Source organism: Cynocephalus volans, chromosome 12, assembly GCF_027409185.1.
Source record: "Cynocephalus volans isolate mCynVol1 chromosome 12, mCynVol1.pri, whole genome shotgun sequence".
Taxonomy (NCBI): domain Eukaryota; kingdom Metazoa; phylum Chordata; class Mammalia; order Dermoptera; family Cynocephalidae; genus Cynocephalus; species Cynocephalus volans.
Window position 1 is genome coordinate 65,882,834 of NC_084471.1, and position 16,306 is coordinate 65,899,139.

General features: G+C 39.7%; 2 protein-coding genes across 2 annotated transcripts in view; one reads left to right on the forward strand and one right to left on the reverse strand.

Annotated features, from left to right (window-relative positions):
* NCKAP1L (NCK associated protein 1 like) overlaps positions 1 to 7,557 on the reverse strand; it is a 41,596-nt gene extending 34,039 nt beyond the window's left edge. Inside the window, exons 1-3 of the mRNA XM_063075313.1 lie at positions 7,456 to 7,557; positions 6,307 to 6,417; positions 5,475 to 5,567 (exon numbers count right to left, since the gene is read on the reverse strand). Coding sequence (XP_062931383.1) covers positions 5,475 to 5,567; positions 6,307 to 6,417; positions 7,456 to 7,557 — 306 coding nt within the window. The remainder of the gene's footprint in view (positions 1 to 5,474; positions 5,568 to 6,306; positions 6,418 to 7,455) is intronic.
* Positions 7,558 to 14,404: 6,847 nt separating this feature from the next.
* On the forward strand, positions 14,405 to 16,306 carry LOC134391697 (gametocyte-specific factor 1-like). The gene is made up of 4 exons (XM_063115674.1): positions 14,405 to 14,497; positions 14,703 to 14,811; positions 15,119 to 15,173; positions 16,294 to 16,306. The coding sequence occupies exons 1-4, from the start codon at positions 14,405 to 14,407 to the stop codon at positions 16,304 to 16,306; spliced, it is 270 nt and encodes an 89-aa protein (XP_062971744.1).

Consider the following 16,306-nt stretch of genomic DNA (forward strand, 5'->3'; position numbering starts at 1 on the left):
TTAAACAGACACTTCAAAATTAAAAGTATACAAATGGCCAGTAAGCACATGAAAATATGCTCAATAATATTAGTCATTGGAGAAATACAAATTAAAACCACAATAAGATATCACCACACACCACTAGAATGGGTAAACTTTAAGTCTGATAATAATAAGTGCTCATGAGAATGTGGAGCAACTGGAATTCCTGTGTATTACTGGTGGGAGGGCAAAATAGAACAACTTTGAAAAAACTTTTGGCAGTCTCTTACAAAATTAAACATACTCTTACCATATGATTCAGCAATTCACCTTTTAGATTATTTACCCAAGTGAAATGAAAAATGTCTCCACAAAGATTTGCACATGAATGTTTATAGCAATTTATGTATAATGGCCAAAAACTGGAAACAACCCAAATGTCCATCAATTGGTAAATGAATAAATAAATTGTATCCATGCAATGAAACAGTTCTCACAAAGATAGGAAATGAATTTCTGACACATGCAACAACATAGGTAAATCTCAAAAACAGTATACTAAAAGAAAGAAGTCAGACACAAATAATACATGCTGTATAGATTCCATGTAATTGAAACTATAGAAGAGAAAAATGTATCTATTCCTGGCTTACTTCATTTAATGTAATATCCTCCAAGCTCGTCCACGTTGCTGCATGTGACAGGATTTCATTTTTTTATATGGCTAAATAGTACTCCCCTGTGTATATATACCACTTTTTCTTTATCCATTCATTTGTTGATGGACACTTGGGTTGACTCCATAACTTCTGCATGGTGAACAGTGCCGCAATAAACATGGGCATGAAAATCTCTCTTTTATATACTGATTTCCTTTCCTTTGGATATATTCATGCTCTCACTTACACATGGAAGCTAAGAAAGTTGATCCCATAGAAGTAGAAAGTAGAATAGTGATTACTAGAGACTAGAAAGTAGGGGGGCAGGGATAGTGAGTGAAATAATATCTAGTGTTCTATAGTACTGTCGGGTGACTGTGCTTAACAACAACTTATTGTATACTTTAAATAGCTAGAGGGCCGAGCCGTGGCGCACTCGGGAGAGTGCAGCACTGGGAGTGCAACGACACTCCCACCGCGGGTTCGGATCCTATATAGGAATGACCAGTACACTCACTGGTTGAGTGCCGGTCACGAAAAAGACAAAAAAAAAAAAAAAAAAAATAGCTAGAAGAGAAAAGTTACAGGGAACCTTTGAGGTGATAAAAATTTTCTATACTTTCTGGTGATGGTTACATAGGCATATACATTTGAAAACTTACTAAAATGAGTAGGAAAAAATATTTCCAGGTTAACTTCCCAAAAAGGCTATGTCTAAATTGACAGATGGGGAAACCAAGGCTAAGAGCCATTAAGAAACTTGCCCAAGGGCCGGCCCCGTGGCGCCCTCAGGAGAGTGCAGCGCTTGGGAGCGTAGTGGCGCTCCCGCTGCGGGTTCGGATCCTACATAGGAATGGCCGGCGCGCTCACTGGCTGAGGGCGGTGCGGGCGAACCCATGCCAAGGGTTGCGATCCCCTTACCGGTCACAAAAAGACAAAAAAAAAAAAAAAAAAAGAAAGAAAAGAAAAAGAAACTTGCCCAAGAACACAGAGCTAGCAAGAGATAATACTAGAATTTGAACCCAGAGCCTATGATCTTTCTTGTATGCTACATGACCTCTAGACCTCTGTCTAGGTCTGTGCTGCCTCATTTGCTACCCAATGCCCACAGGATATAGATGAGGTTCACTTTCACTCACTCACACAACCAATGTCACTACACAGCACAATGTCTTATAGACAAGAATCAGAAGGGAACAGAATTAACATTTGTTGGCCTATTACTTTACTATATGATAAACACTGAGCTACATGTTTTCCATACATCACCTCATTTAATTCTCACAAACACCCCATGTAGTAAATCTTATTTCTCCATTTTATAGATAAGGAAACCAGGATTCAAAGAGTTCCTTGTCTAAAGTCATATAGCCTGTGAGTGGTAAACGTGAGATTTGACCATGTCTGTCTGATTCAGTGCCTATCCACTTTACAATGCACCATACTTTGGTGTCCCTGTTTCCCATCCTGCCTTAAATGAGTCATACCAAATACTATGGGCTCAGAACTGTAGCAACCAGCAGGTATCTTAAAATCTCCTCTGGACTCCAGCTTTTCCTAGTAAGAGGCTTTTATATATGCTTCCGGCGTTCTTTCCACTGCCTTCACCAGTGCCTACCTACCTTCTTCCTAGCCACTACTCTCAATTCCAATATTAATATACTCTGACCTAATCTGCCTTCGGACCTTACCATCCCCCATCTCCCCACTTGTCTCTTCATTGTGTGACCTAATGAATGTCCTAGATGAGCTCCCTGGAGTATGCACAGGGCACCTAAGGCAGGGCTCCATGTCTGTGAGCAGCATCTGAAGAAATACTATAATACCACTACAGACTTGGATTGTTCAGAGGGCTAAAATTTGCATTATTTCTTGAATACATAAATAATACATGTTAACTGTAGAAAAATTAGAAAATACAAACTTAATTTTAATTAGTTTTTAAAACCACCCATAATCCCACCAATCTGATATTCCAAACTTCTTTATATGCATATTTATCTATGTAATATACATTTTAGGGACATATCATATCTTAAGCAGTATTGCAAATTGCTTTTACATTAAATAATTTAAAAAGACCATTTTTCCATGCCAATTAATATAATATATATTATCATATTGAACAGCTGCATAACATTCATTTATAGGCATACACAGTGAACTTTCAATCAAACTTCTATTTATTGGTTATATCAACTATCAAGTTGTCACTATCACAAATAATGCAGAGTACATTCTTGTACATACATCTTTGCACTTCTATCTAATTGTTTCCTTAAGACAAATTTCTAGAAATAGAATTACTACATTAACTTTTAAAACTTTGGAAACACTATCAATTTTCCTTTCAAAAACATTGTATTAAATATTTTTTATGTTTACAAAAATAGTACATAATCGTTATTTAAAATTTTTTTTAAAAAAATCACCCAAGTAGTACTGCTATCAAAAACTGTTAACAATAAGGCAAATACAATTGAGGGATACTCTGAAAAATAACCAGCCTGGACTTTTCAGTAATATCAGTGTCATGAATGACAAAGGCTGGGGAGTTATTCTAGATTAAAGTCTAAAGAGACATAACTAAATCCAATGTATGATCCTTGAGACAACTGGAAAAAATGTACATATGGGCTATGTATTAGCCAATAATAATGTAGCTGTGTTACATTTCCTTAGAACAATAATTGTATTAGAGTTATCTAAGAAAATATTCTTGTTCTTAGCAAATGTATGCTAAAATATTTCGGGACAGAAATGTTATGATGTCTGCAACTAACTCAAATGTTTTTGGGGGAAAAAATAAAGAGGGATAAGCAATTGTGGCAAAATACTAACAATTAGGAGATTGAATAGAAGTGTACAACAATATTCATTGTACTGCTGTACTGCTCTTGGAATTTCTCAGTAGGTTTGTTATAAAATATTGAGGAAAAATATATGAGATTTTTAAAACTCAAATAAAGCAAAAATGTATAGCTTATACAGAGAACTCCTAAAACTCAACAACAAGACAACCCAATTCAAAAACAGGCAAAGGACATGAAACAGACATTTCTCCAAAGAATATATACAAATAGCTGATAATCACATGAAAAGATGTTCAATATCACTAATCATCAGTGAAAGGATGGCTACAATCAAAATAACAGAAAACAACAAATGTTGGTGAGAATGTGGAGAACTTATAACTCTTGTGCACTATTGTTAGGGATATCAAATGGTATTGGTACTATGGAAAACAGGATGATAGCTCCTCAAAAAGTTAAAAATAAAATGACTGTATGATCCAGCAATTCCACTGCTGAGTATACACCCAAAAGAATTGAAAGCAGGGTCTCAAAGAGATATTTGTACAACCATGTTTACAGCAGCATTATTCACAATAGCTAAAACATGGACACAACCCAAGTGTTCATCGACAATGAATGGATAAGCAAAATGTAGTATAACCATACAATATTATACAGCCTTTAAAAGGAAGGAAATTCTGCAATACGCTACAACATTGGATGAGCCTTGAAGACAATACACTAAGCAAAATAAGCCAAACACAAAAAGAATACTTTATGATTTTACTTACATGAGGTACTTAGAGTAGTCAAAATCACAGAAACAGAAAGTAGAAAGGTGGTTGCCAGAAGCTGGGGGGAGGGGGCAATGGACAGTTATTGCTCAAAGGGTATAGAGTTTCAGTTTTACAAGATAAAAAGATGGTTGCAAAACATTATAAATGTATTTAATACCACTGAACTGTACATGGATGAGATTGGATGACATTATGTTTGGTGAAATAAGCCAGGAACAGAAAGAAATACCACATGTTCTCACTGATATGTGGAAGCTAAGAAAGTTGATTGCATAGAAGTAGAGAGTAGAATAGTGGTTACCAGAGCCTGGGAGGGGTAGGGAGTAGGGGAGATACTGACAGGTTACTTAACAGATACAAAACTACAGTTAGATAGGAGGAGTAAAATCTAGTGTTCTATAGCACTGTAGGGTAACTATAATTAACAACAATTTATTGTATAATTTCAAACAGCTAGAAGAGAGGATATTGAATGTTCCCAATGCAAAAAAAAAAAAAAAAAAAAAAAGATAAATGTTTGAGGTGGTAGATAAGTTGATTAACCTGATTTGATCATTACACACTGTATACATGTATTAAAATTCACACAGTTCCTCTTAAATATGTACAATTATGTGTCAACTAAAATTTTAAAAAATAAAAAAATTAGGAGCTGTTCAGTTAGTTCAGTTAGTTAAAGTGTGATGTTATAACACTAAGGTCAAGGGTTTAGATCTCTATATTGGCCAGATGCCACAAAAAGAATACTAACAATAATAATAAACCATTATAAATGGATTTAATACCACTGAACTATACACTTAAAAATGGTTAAGAGGTCAGCCACCAAAAAGGAAAAAAAATGGTTAAGATAGTAAATTTCAGGTTACATATATTTTACCACAATAAAATAGAAAAAAAGGTATAGCTTAGTAAATTGAAGCCAATCATAATCCATCCCCAAACATAATTATTTAACAATTTAATGTATAATATTACAAATCTTTCCTGTGTATATACTAACACTATGTGTATATAAGCTTGTGTATCTTTTAAAATAAAAATATATCATATACTATATATTTATATATACTATATATATATACTATTCTGAAATTTGCTTTCATTTAACAATACAACTTAGCTATCTTTCCATGTCAGTACTTCTTTCTCATTTTTTCAAGAACCTGTATTAAGCAACATAAATGACATCTTCTAAAGAAGGAATAGCCTCTGAAAAATCATGCCTACATTGGGGACTTGGGCTATAGAGAGCTCACCCGAAATTCCATGACGTCAACAAATGACTGATAGTAGTTGGTGAGGAATCTAGTTATTTCAGCTTTTTCGCGATGTACTGGTCCTAAATGTTGCTGAGAGAAACATAAAACAAAACAAAAGAAGCAAAAAAAAAAAGACAATTAATCAAAGTAACTCAGGAAGAACAGAGGTAATTGCTAAAACATTCTCAAATTAGGTTGAAATACACTGACAGAAGAAGTTGGAAATTCTCAAATGCTTTAAAGGTCTTTAAACAGAGGAGATTTTCTATCTACGGAGGATGGTTGCATGTGATCCTGATTAGATATAGAGGGCTAAATGAGAGGAAATTTCAAGGTCCCTTTTAGCCAAAGAGGTTTACTATTTATATCCAGGTCACAGAATGAGAAGATGCTATGGGTACAACCGGTGAGAAATCTAGAGCTAACATTTAATAAGGGAAAATTAAGGGGTATCCCACTAGATGCATAATTTTAAGACAAGTAGCAAGGAAACACCAAACGGGAAAAAGGAACAATAATGTATGCACCCTGCTGGGTTGACAGAGCTGTCTTCCTCCTATAAGAACAAAGTGTTCTCATGAATCTTGTAATGGAGGAAGGGGCAATGCTTTGTTCCAGCTTACTCTGGGAGAATCCAATCTTATCTCAGAATTCTCAAGATCTAAAGCTCTGTAAGGACCCGAAGCCCTGTGATCAAACATAGGAAATCTAAAAGAGGGCTACTCCATCCCCTGACAAGTTTAAAGAGAGGCAGTCAAAAAGAGGAGAATATCTGTCATTCAAGCATAGTTATTTCAGAGAAATGAGAGAAAAGGGACCGAGTTCTCACCGTGCTGCTTCGAACATCTATGTTGGGAAATTTCTTGTTGATATACTTGAGACATGATTCCATGGACTTCTCCAGTAAGAAAGGTGGCTTGGATTTGGGATCTGAACAAGTCTGCACAGATAAACCGCACTATATTACAACCCTTTCTCCTGCCCCTCAGAAACATTACCTCTTCCTGCATCATTCATTCTCACAATCTATCTTAGGAAAAGGCAATCTAGGAATCAATCATAAAAGCACAAAAGTAGGTAAGGAACAAGTTCCAAAACATTAAGCCAACTGTCTAAGAGCTAAATAACAACCTGGGCATCTCATCTTGCTGGGTAAAGCTTAATGTCTGCTTGGCCCCAGCACAAAGAGGAAGCTGTTTCCCCGCCCCTTAACTGAAGCCGGAAGGAGTGAGAAAACCAGCTGCTCAGAAGTTCATGCAAAATTCAATGTCATAATTATGTCCATTATATAAATATCTTATCCCAAAGGGCATATATAGGAGACAAAGAAACCATGATTTGTTTTATTACAAAATGTGCCAAAGTTCCTTCCCCCAAGTCCCTATTTTGTCTTCCTGGAACTCCCATAAACCCCCCAGTCTTTATCTCTTTACTTCCTGTGGCTTACCCAGCTGCTAGCCCACCTATTGCCACCAGCTTCTCCCAATTCCACAGTTCTATTCTAAACACACACTTACAACCACATCATGAATTGCCCCAGACTAAGTCCCTCGGAAGGTACCAGCCCTTTCTTATCTAAATATCTATTTTTCTTTTCCTTTTAGAGAAGTACTTCCACAGAAAAGTTTTTGCCAGAGACCCAAATTCAGATCTCTTCAGTGGGAGGAATCAGCAATAAATAATAAGACCCAGAATTCTACACACCAGACCTTTATCCAAGTCACTCAGAACACAATTATTCTCCCTTCTCTCCCACCCTCATCCCCAGCAGACAGCAGATGCTTTCACTGGGATGAGAATCATACCTTTAAAAGCCCTGAAGAGAAGCCTGCCCTTCTGTCTCCCCAAACTGGCTGGCCTATATAATCTGACTGAAAGCCAGTTAAAGCAGCAGAAAACTGGGGGGCCTGCCGGCCTCAGGGTTCCCTGCCCTACTATTGCTGGAATAACTAGTACTGGTTCCATTGTTCAAGCTTACCTTCTTGATGTTATACATACGGATGAGAACCCCCTGTCCTCGATCATTCAGGATAGTGAGCTTCTCTGCTAATTTATGCTGGTAAGCAGAGGTCAAAGACATAATGGCCACTGAGAGAGTAGGAGCACCCAGATAGTGATGCCTAAACTCCCCAAACACTTTCAGCTTGGATGGTGACACCCTCTGGGCGGAGGGGCCCAGCCTGGTTGGTGCATTGGTCTTCCTGTTGCCTCTGCAATTGGCTCATGGGTGAAAGCAGTCGTTATGGCTCACAGGCCCTCAGAGCCTCCTTGTGCTTCCTCTTGCACACTCAGCAGTGGAGACTTCCTCTTTCTGGCTGTGCAGCACTTCTGGTAAGGCTGTGAAGTGGGTGGAGGCTGGGGAGAGGGAGAGGCTTTCAAGGCTTTCCACAGACTGGCACCAGTGTTTTGGCCGTACCACTCCACAAGTGTTCTATACAAAGCTCTATGCCAGACAAACGAGTATCTACCACCCCAGCCCCATACACCTCAGTAATTTCCCTCTTTTATAGGCCCATCAAGAATGCCTTATTCTCTACAGAACCTTAGGCTCTGTCATCTTTTAGGGCTCAGATCAAATCCCATCTTCTAACTACCACATTCGATGTCAAATATTATATTGTACCATACTATTGTATATTGTCAAATATATATATTATATTCCTTTTTATATTTAAGTATATCTTATCTCCCCCAATACATCATAAGCTCCTTAATGACAGGTATTGTACCTAATACTTCATGTCCCTCACAATGCTCTAGTACAGTGATTCTCAAAGTGTGATCCAGCAGCATCAGCATCACCTGGAAACTTGTTAGAGATGCAATTTCTCAGACCCCACCCCAAACCTACTGAATCCAAAACTCTAGAGTGGGTCCCAGTACTCCATGGATTTAACAAGCCCTCCAGGTGATTCTAATGTACTCTCAAGTTTGAAAACTACTGCCCTAGTATAATAGTACTTAAAGGTGCTTAAGAAATTAAATCAATCCCTCTCCTCTGAGATTCAGGATTGGTAGGTCTGTGGTGGGACCTAGAAGTCTGCATGTGTAAGTATCCTAGGAGGTTTTGGTGCAAATGTTTCAGGGAACACATGTTGAGAAATACTGATCCAGAACAACACCTCTCAGGTACAGTAGCCACGTAATAAGTATGCTGGTTTATTTGTTGAATTATTAAGACTAAATTGGGAAACAGACCCCATGAAGAATCAAATTAATCGAGATTAACAGGAGGAAATTACTAACAGCCCTTAAGTCTTAGAGGATTGAATGAATTTTAGCACTAAAATTCTTGCCATTCCAACCAGGCCTTAAACCCCTAACTCAAAAAAACTGTCAATTCATTTCAAGCTTTTTTCAAGGCACAAAGCAAAAGGTCCTAGGAAAAATTCTAAATCAGACAAAGCTGTTTTTATAGCCACTTCCTTTCCTATACCTTTTCTCCACTTTTCAATGATTCCCATTGTCTATATCCAGAGCTCTCATATTGTCTCAATAAATCCTAGGGGGTAAGGGGAGGAGACAGGGCTTATCAGCATTATTATTTAAACCATATTTGCTCCCAAGAGAATGTTTTTTTGTTTTTTTTTTTTAAGAAACAGCAAGATTGCAATGCTTAACACATGAAATTTGAAATATCTCTAAGGGGGGCCGACCCGTGGCTCACTCGGGAGAGTGCGGCGCTGTGAGAGCGGCGGCAGGTTCGGATCCCATATAGGGATGGCCAGTGTGCGGCTGAGCGCGGTGCAGGAGACACCAAGCCAAGGGTTACAATCCCCTAACCGGTCATGAAAAAAAAAAAAAAAAAGAAATATCTCTAAGGGATACTTTCTATTTTTGGAAAATAGAATCTGACTTCCAGTTTTTTTGAGTTCTAGTCAAGATGGCAGAATAGACAGTCCCCAGCATCACTCTCTCACACAAATCAACCAGTTTACAACTATAAAACTGTAACAACAGCCAAGCTGGGGCCGCTGGAGCTCAGGGAAAGAGGAGGAAAGACCTACGGAGCTCATGAAGGGGGAAAAGCCACAATGAGAGAAAGAAAAAACTGCTCAGAGCATTTTGGGCCACGGCCACTTTAAGGCTGGAACTGCTGAATGCACATAGCAGGAGCCAGCAGAAGCCACAACTGTGCCCTTGGATGGAGTTACCTGAAGGTGACAGGGAGGAAGAGGGCCTTGGTGGCGCCCAGGACAGCAAGACCACTAATAGAGTTCCCATGGACCTATCCAGGAGAGAGGAGCCAGAACAGCTGTAAAAGGGGAGCCATTCCAAGGCCAGTAAGTCATCTCAAGGGACCGTCACAGGGCCCATCCCATGAGAAGTGTTTGGAGCATGGGCCATGGAGGCAACGGGCCCACTGGGAGAACACTGGGACATGGCAAGGACAGCTGATTCAACCCCCAATCAGCGAAGGACCACTCAGAGGAGATTGGTCAGGTATGCAGAATTGCATGGGGTGCAGTTTGACTCAGGCCCAGAACAGAGTTTCTACACACCCAGGTGCACCTGGTCTCTGGAGGGCTGGAAGTAGCTATAAGGTCAACCATCAAACCCTGAGCTGCATAAAAAGTCTTCCCTAGGGAAACAGCAGCAAAGCAGCAATTTAGCTCAACCACAGATCTCAAGTACTGGTTCCCACAGGAAGTTCCCCCATTTTAAAAGTAAGCAAAGGACAAAAAATTAGTTCTGGCCCAGGCACATCACTAACGCCTTGGGACCCACCAGGGGACCTGAGGTCTGGAGTCGGGGACCAGACCCCCCACCCACATCCAGGCACACCACCAGTACCTCAGAGACCTGCCCAGGGGCCCAGGGCATTGAGCCGGGGACCGGATCCCCCTCCCACAACCAGGCACACCACCAGCACCAAAAACATCACCTCCATTTGGGTGGTCCACCACAGGCACCACAATAACCACAGCTGCCGCGAAAGTAGGTAGACTTCACAACCACCACGCAATTGGTCCACCAGCCACTGGAGTTCATTGACACAAGGAGAGTCACCAGGAGAGACCAAAGAAAAGAATAGGATGTCTCTCTCCACAAAGCCCATTCCAGAGTGACAGAAGAAGCATCTGCTCTTTGATAATATTGGGGGACCTGAACACACCTTTCAGCTTTGGACAGATCATCTAGGCAACAAATCAGAGTAACCATTACTCTTTCAGAGGGAGAGAAGAAATCTAGTGTTATCAGTGGTGGTAGGGGGGAGAAAGGGGGGATTGGGAGAGATTGGACAAGGGGCATAAAGAATAAGTACAATTTATAACAATATACATACTAGTAATATTGATTTTATCAACATAGTTCATTGAAACCCAAAAATATGTATAATCAATTATGATTCAATAAATAAATAAATAAAAGAATCTGACTTCCACTTTATTTACTGGTTTGTGTCCCTAGAAAGCTGTAGGCCTGGTATAATGTGACACTGGCCCTGAAAATTTAAATCATCTCCTGTTATCAAACAAACCCAAGTTCTACTAAAGAGATTTTTTGGACTTCTATTGGTCTTCTACCTTGATGGAGGAGAATAAAGAGCAGGTGGTAAGAGACCAACATCTGTGAAGCTGAGTAGCAGCATAGCACCATAGCCTTCTTAAGGGTAGTGTAATTCTCTTGGGTCTGTCTCACTTGCATATCTTATTCTTATCCTGAAAACTTGAAGACTGTCCTTACCAAGGCAATCTTTTCTGCTGTCCCCTAATATTTACTTCTCATCCTAGTGGGGAACATGTTCTCAGTCTACTGTGAATATGCTATATTCAAACCTACCTTTCTGACTTCCTTATGAATATTTTCCCTCTTGCTGACACAAATCCTATTCAGTCTTCAGGGTCTAGCTCAATAGTCTCAACTCCAGCCTTTACTGAACTCCTACAGTACTTGGTCTGTGCCACCTACTTTACCATCTAAATCAGGTTCCCATCTCATATTATACTTCCTCCCCACCTGAACTGAAAGACTGCTAGAGCCTGGAACCACTTATTCTCCTCTACCTGGTATATGAGAAAAGCCTATACTTTGCATGAGACAGAATTGGGCTCAATTCTGTGGAGTATAATGGGCTGAGCCTTATGACTTAATGGCTAAGAGCCCAGGTTCTGCAGCCAGGTAGCGTGAGTTCACATCACAACTCTATCACTTACCAGCTCTAGCCCAGTTTCCCTGTTTGTAAAATGGAGATGATATTGATAATAGTCTTTATCTCATGAGGCTATTGTGTGTATTAATTTAGTACATATAAAGTGATAACCTAGTTATTTGCTAGCTACCAGGTACTTTAAATGCTTTACATGCATTTCCTCAAATAACATTAATAATGCTAAATGCTTACTAGCTTGTAGCTTTAGGCTATCTGTCAACACTGAGTAGGATTCCTAATCTATAAAATGGTAGCAATCATAACTGTGGAAGTGATTAAATGACACGGTATATATAAACGTTTGGCTCAAGACGTGGTACATTGGATTAGGAATGCCAACAATAAAGTAAAATTTTGATTTTTTTTTGTTTAGTATGTATTGATCTTATATTTCTGTGTAATTCTACTTGGCACCCCATAAAGAAAAAGGCCAAGCTTAAAGATGGTACTAGCCATGCCGACTGGTAGTCTTTAGAGAAACCTTATTGGAAAGAACATGCAGCAGTTCCTCCTGTAAACTGGAGGAGCCCTTCTAAATGTAATTACCCTAGAGCAGGGCCTCATAACCCTTGCTTCAAATCAGAATTCCATGTGGAACTCTTAAAGCCACAGTTAGCCAGACCCCATTCTTGAAGATCCTGATCCAAAAGATACAAAGGATCTGCCTCTTTAAAACTACTTAATAATTCTCATGCACAATCAGGGTTAAGAACCACTTCTCCAAGATTTAACTATGACATCAAAAATTGACAAACCTCTGAGATACCATAAAAGATATGGTGGAAGGAGAGAATTCAGTAGCTTGAACAGAAAGTTAATTTACATCACTTGACTGAAAGGTACTGTGCTTTTCCTCTCCTCAAACTTTAGCTATTTGCCTTATTTTGCCTTACAGAAGGATTGTTTTCCTCTTCAAGTAACACTGCCCTTCAGATTCTTGAGAGACACTGCTTCAAGAATAAGGTAGGTCTCAAGATCCTTTAGACTAGTGTCAAGATAGTATCAAGGTTGGAATACTCTACTTGCCAAATCTAATGTATTAAACCAAATGGCCTCCATTATACTCTTAGCTGAATATCCCATGTACGGAGACTATCGATAATCAGATGAATGATTGAGCATTGCCAATTCTCGCTGCCTATTCTGAAGCAGTCTTTGTTTATTAAGACCAGCTTTATCAGTCTGGTCAACTTTATACTTTTCTAGGCTGCTGACTAAAATAAGAGCTTGGGGCCGGCCCGTGGCTCACTCGGGAGAGTGCGGTGCTAATAACACCAAGGCCCCGGGTTCGGATCCCATATACGGATGGCCGGTTCGCTCACTGGGTGAGCGTGGTGCTGACAACACCAAGTCAAGGGTTAAGATCCCCTTACCGGTCATCTTTAAAAAAAAATAAATAAAATAAAATAAGAGCTTGGGGTTGTCTGAAGACTACATTTGGGTATTGAAGCTTTTCTTCCCTTACCTTTCAGAACCTAAAGATAATAGTATACAATATTGGATTATACTGCAGCCTTTACTTTCCAGAGAGCCAATTCACTTTATAATGTGTTTATGGCTCTAATATAATCATTAATATGCAGTGAAACACACCCTGACTTGTGTTCTTGAAAGTTACCTGAGTCTAAATTCCTGGATTTAATCACCAAAATGCCCTCAGGAAAACCTGATATTTGACAGTCTAATTCTGTGCCCTTTGTCTATGCCCTAGGCATGATGCAAAGCAGAACTGAAATGGACTACTCTAAGACTATTTTCTATCCCTACTGCTTATGCCAGTCTGCCTTTATCTCAAACCACCCCCCTCCCCACCTTCAAGCTATAAGGTCCCTGTCTTGGAGAAATCTCAGCTATAGCTGTTGCCTGGAAACTTGGGAGCCTTGAAATGAATATCTGCTAGGATAGCTAAAGACAACTAGCTATAGGGGAAAACAGACCTCCTATTGGCAGTAAAATGCAGCAGATTTGAGATAGATTCTTGGTTCACTTCTAGAAGTCTTCATATCATTTTTGTGTGTGTGTGTGTGTGACCGGTAAGGGGATTGTAACCCTTGGCTTGGTGTCACCCACACCACACTCAGCCAGTGAGCACACCGGCCATCCCTATATAGGATCCCAACCCGCAGCCTCGGTGCTCCCAGCACCGCACTCTCCGGAGTGAGCCACGGGGCCGGCCTGAAGTCTTCATATCTTAATACATACAACTGTAGAGATTTCAGAGTGGTGTTCTCAGGTAATTATAAAGTAGCCTGTACTTAAACATTGTACAGTCCATTCTTCTGATTCCTTCTCCCCAAAAGTGGTTATACTGACATATCTGACAATTAGCATCCTTCCCTGGCAAAGAGCCTAATTTACATAAGTTGGAGAAGGGCTGGAAAGGAGGAATATTGAATAGTAAAGGAACTAGCTGCCCCAGCCTTTCTTCCTCCAACACTCAAGCTCACAGTGTTAAACTTCATCTTACCCCAGGACTGAGTTTTCCAAGGATTTCTCCCTGTTTAATACTCTACTTGGGAGCCAAGAACTCCATTTAAAACAACCTATAGGACTAAAAACATGTACAAATGTGAATTTTCAGTCTTCAATTTCCGCTACTACTGGCTAGGTTATTGCTTTGCTTATTCAAAACTTTCATAGGTAAGACTCGAGATACCCATATCTTTCACATCACTTTTACTCTGAGAATAGAAAATAGGCCTATGTCAAGACTACCTGATCTTAAATGTCAATCTTTTCTTTGCCAACCCCTGGTTCCTGCCATTTAGGCCTCATGGAGCCACAAGCCTTAGAAATATGTCCTTATGACTCAAATCACAGGATGCCAGCCAGTAGGTTACAGTACCACCTGGCATCATGCAAAAAGGTAAGTTTTCCTAATAATAACTAAATCACTTGAGGGAGAAAATAAGCTAATATGAACAGTTTTTCTTTAAAAAAAACAACAAGCTTCTGACCATATGTAACACCTGGTTGTTCTTAATGTTGGAACATGGTATCTCTTCAGCACTTCCAGAAAGGAGTGGAGGGTAGAATACAGACAAAACCTAGTAAGAACTTTTTCCTTCTAGGAAAATCCAAAGATAGCTAAAAAGATGGCTAACTACAAATATAATGCTTGTCATGTGGTCCCAATCAAAAGGCTTAAGGAACATGAGGCTAGCAGCTGCTGCTGCTGCTGTTAGTGCCCCTGGGACCCTCTGCAAGGCCACCGCCACCACCGGACCTGTAAGCTGCCAGACCTGTAAGCCGCTGCCACTGAGGAAGCTGAGGACTGAAGTCGTGTTGTCTGCCAACAGCTCCCGGAATCTTTCCCAGTTACCTAGCATGGACCTGCATGTGAAGGATCTGGTGACCCAGTCTGTACAATGGGTTTGAAGGGTCTGAGGCCTAGCTCTGACAATATAAATGGAAATTTAGTATAACTAAAATAATGAAACATTTCGGCTTTAGTTATGATTTGCCTTACTTTACAATTACACACATCATACTCCTTCCTTTGTTCTTAAGCCTCTTGTTCCAAAAATGCTGGTTTGTGAAAGGTAAGATAAACCATCTTTTCATTGCCAGAATAGAGAACAAAATACCTTTATAGCTGGACTTTTAAAGTGAGGTGGCCATTAGGTCATAGGCATGGCAGATGCCTAAGCTTCAATTAAAAACTTAAAAGATCTGTGTTGGTGGGCTCGGAGTACTTCCATTACTTTTCAGTGGAAGTCACTTGGGACTGAATTCCATCAAGGACTTGCATACACAACGTTCTTAATTCTGTGTGAGATTTTCAAAGAATAAAAGACCAATTCCTAAGACAGAAGGAGAAAGAATAAGCATACTATACGTGAACCAAGTCAGGATCCCCAACCAAACAAGCTTGAAGGGAACATCCAAGAGTTACAGGAGCCATTAATGGGGTTACCCACCACATTGGGTAGGGAAGGTGCAAGGGAACTAAACAAAACAGAAGTTAGCAAAAAATCAGTGATTCCTACTCTGACACTTAATCAAACATAGAAGATATTACTAACTTTAATATCCTAGAGTTGGTTATCTAGACTAATTCTCCAGTTCTGGTTTTCAAATGACTTTTCTCTTACAGTCATCTCCTATAGTGATTCAAGAGACCAAAAAAAAAAAAAAAGAGGCTCTGGATAATAAACATCCTAACAATCATAAGACCTGCAGAAAAGGTAAAACAACTTTTTAAACTAATATCATGGTTTTAACTAATATCACTAATGTGTCCTAAATCTTCAAAGATTTAGACAAACTTTTCTTCTTAAACTGTATTTTCTTTTTTTTTTTTTTTTTTTTCCTCAATGGTAAGGGGATCGCTACCCTGGGCAAGGTGTGGTCTGCACCACGCTCAGCCAGTGAGCGCACCGGCCATCCCTATATAGGATCCAAACCCACGGCCTCAGTGCTACCAGCGCCATACTCTCCCGAGTGAGCCACAGGACTGGCCCTTAAACTGTATTTTCTATTACAATCCCTCCATCGCCCACAATAAAACACAGGGAAAGCCCTGATAGCTTTAAATCAGACTTTGAAGAAAGGGCTGTCTAGGGCTCTATTTGAAATGCTACTAACACATGTCAAGCTTAGGTCTTCCATAAAAACAGTCGCTATCAAAATGACACTACCTCAATCTTTTTCTCCCCACAGGTCAGAAAATTGA

Bases quoted from the DNA above. Each gene is read 5' to 3' on its own strand.
- LOC134391697 (XM_063115674.1), top strand. From the start codon at position 14,405: ATGGAGCCACAAGCCTTAGAAATATGTCCTTATGACTCAAATCACAGG. The intron at 14,498-14,702 runs GTAAGTTTTCCT...TTTTCCTTCTAG, and splicing joins ACCTGGCATCATGCAAAAAG to GAAAATCCAAAGATAGCTAA. The intron at 14,812-15,118 runs GTTAGTGCCCCT...ATTACACACATC, and splicing joins TAGCAGCTGCTGCTGCTGCT to ATACTCCTTCCTTTGTTCTT.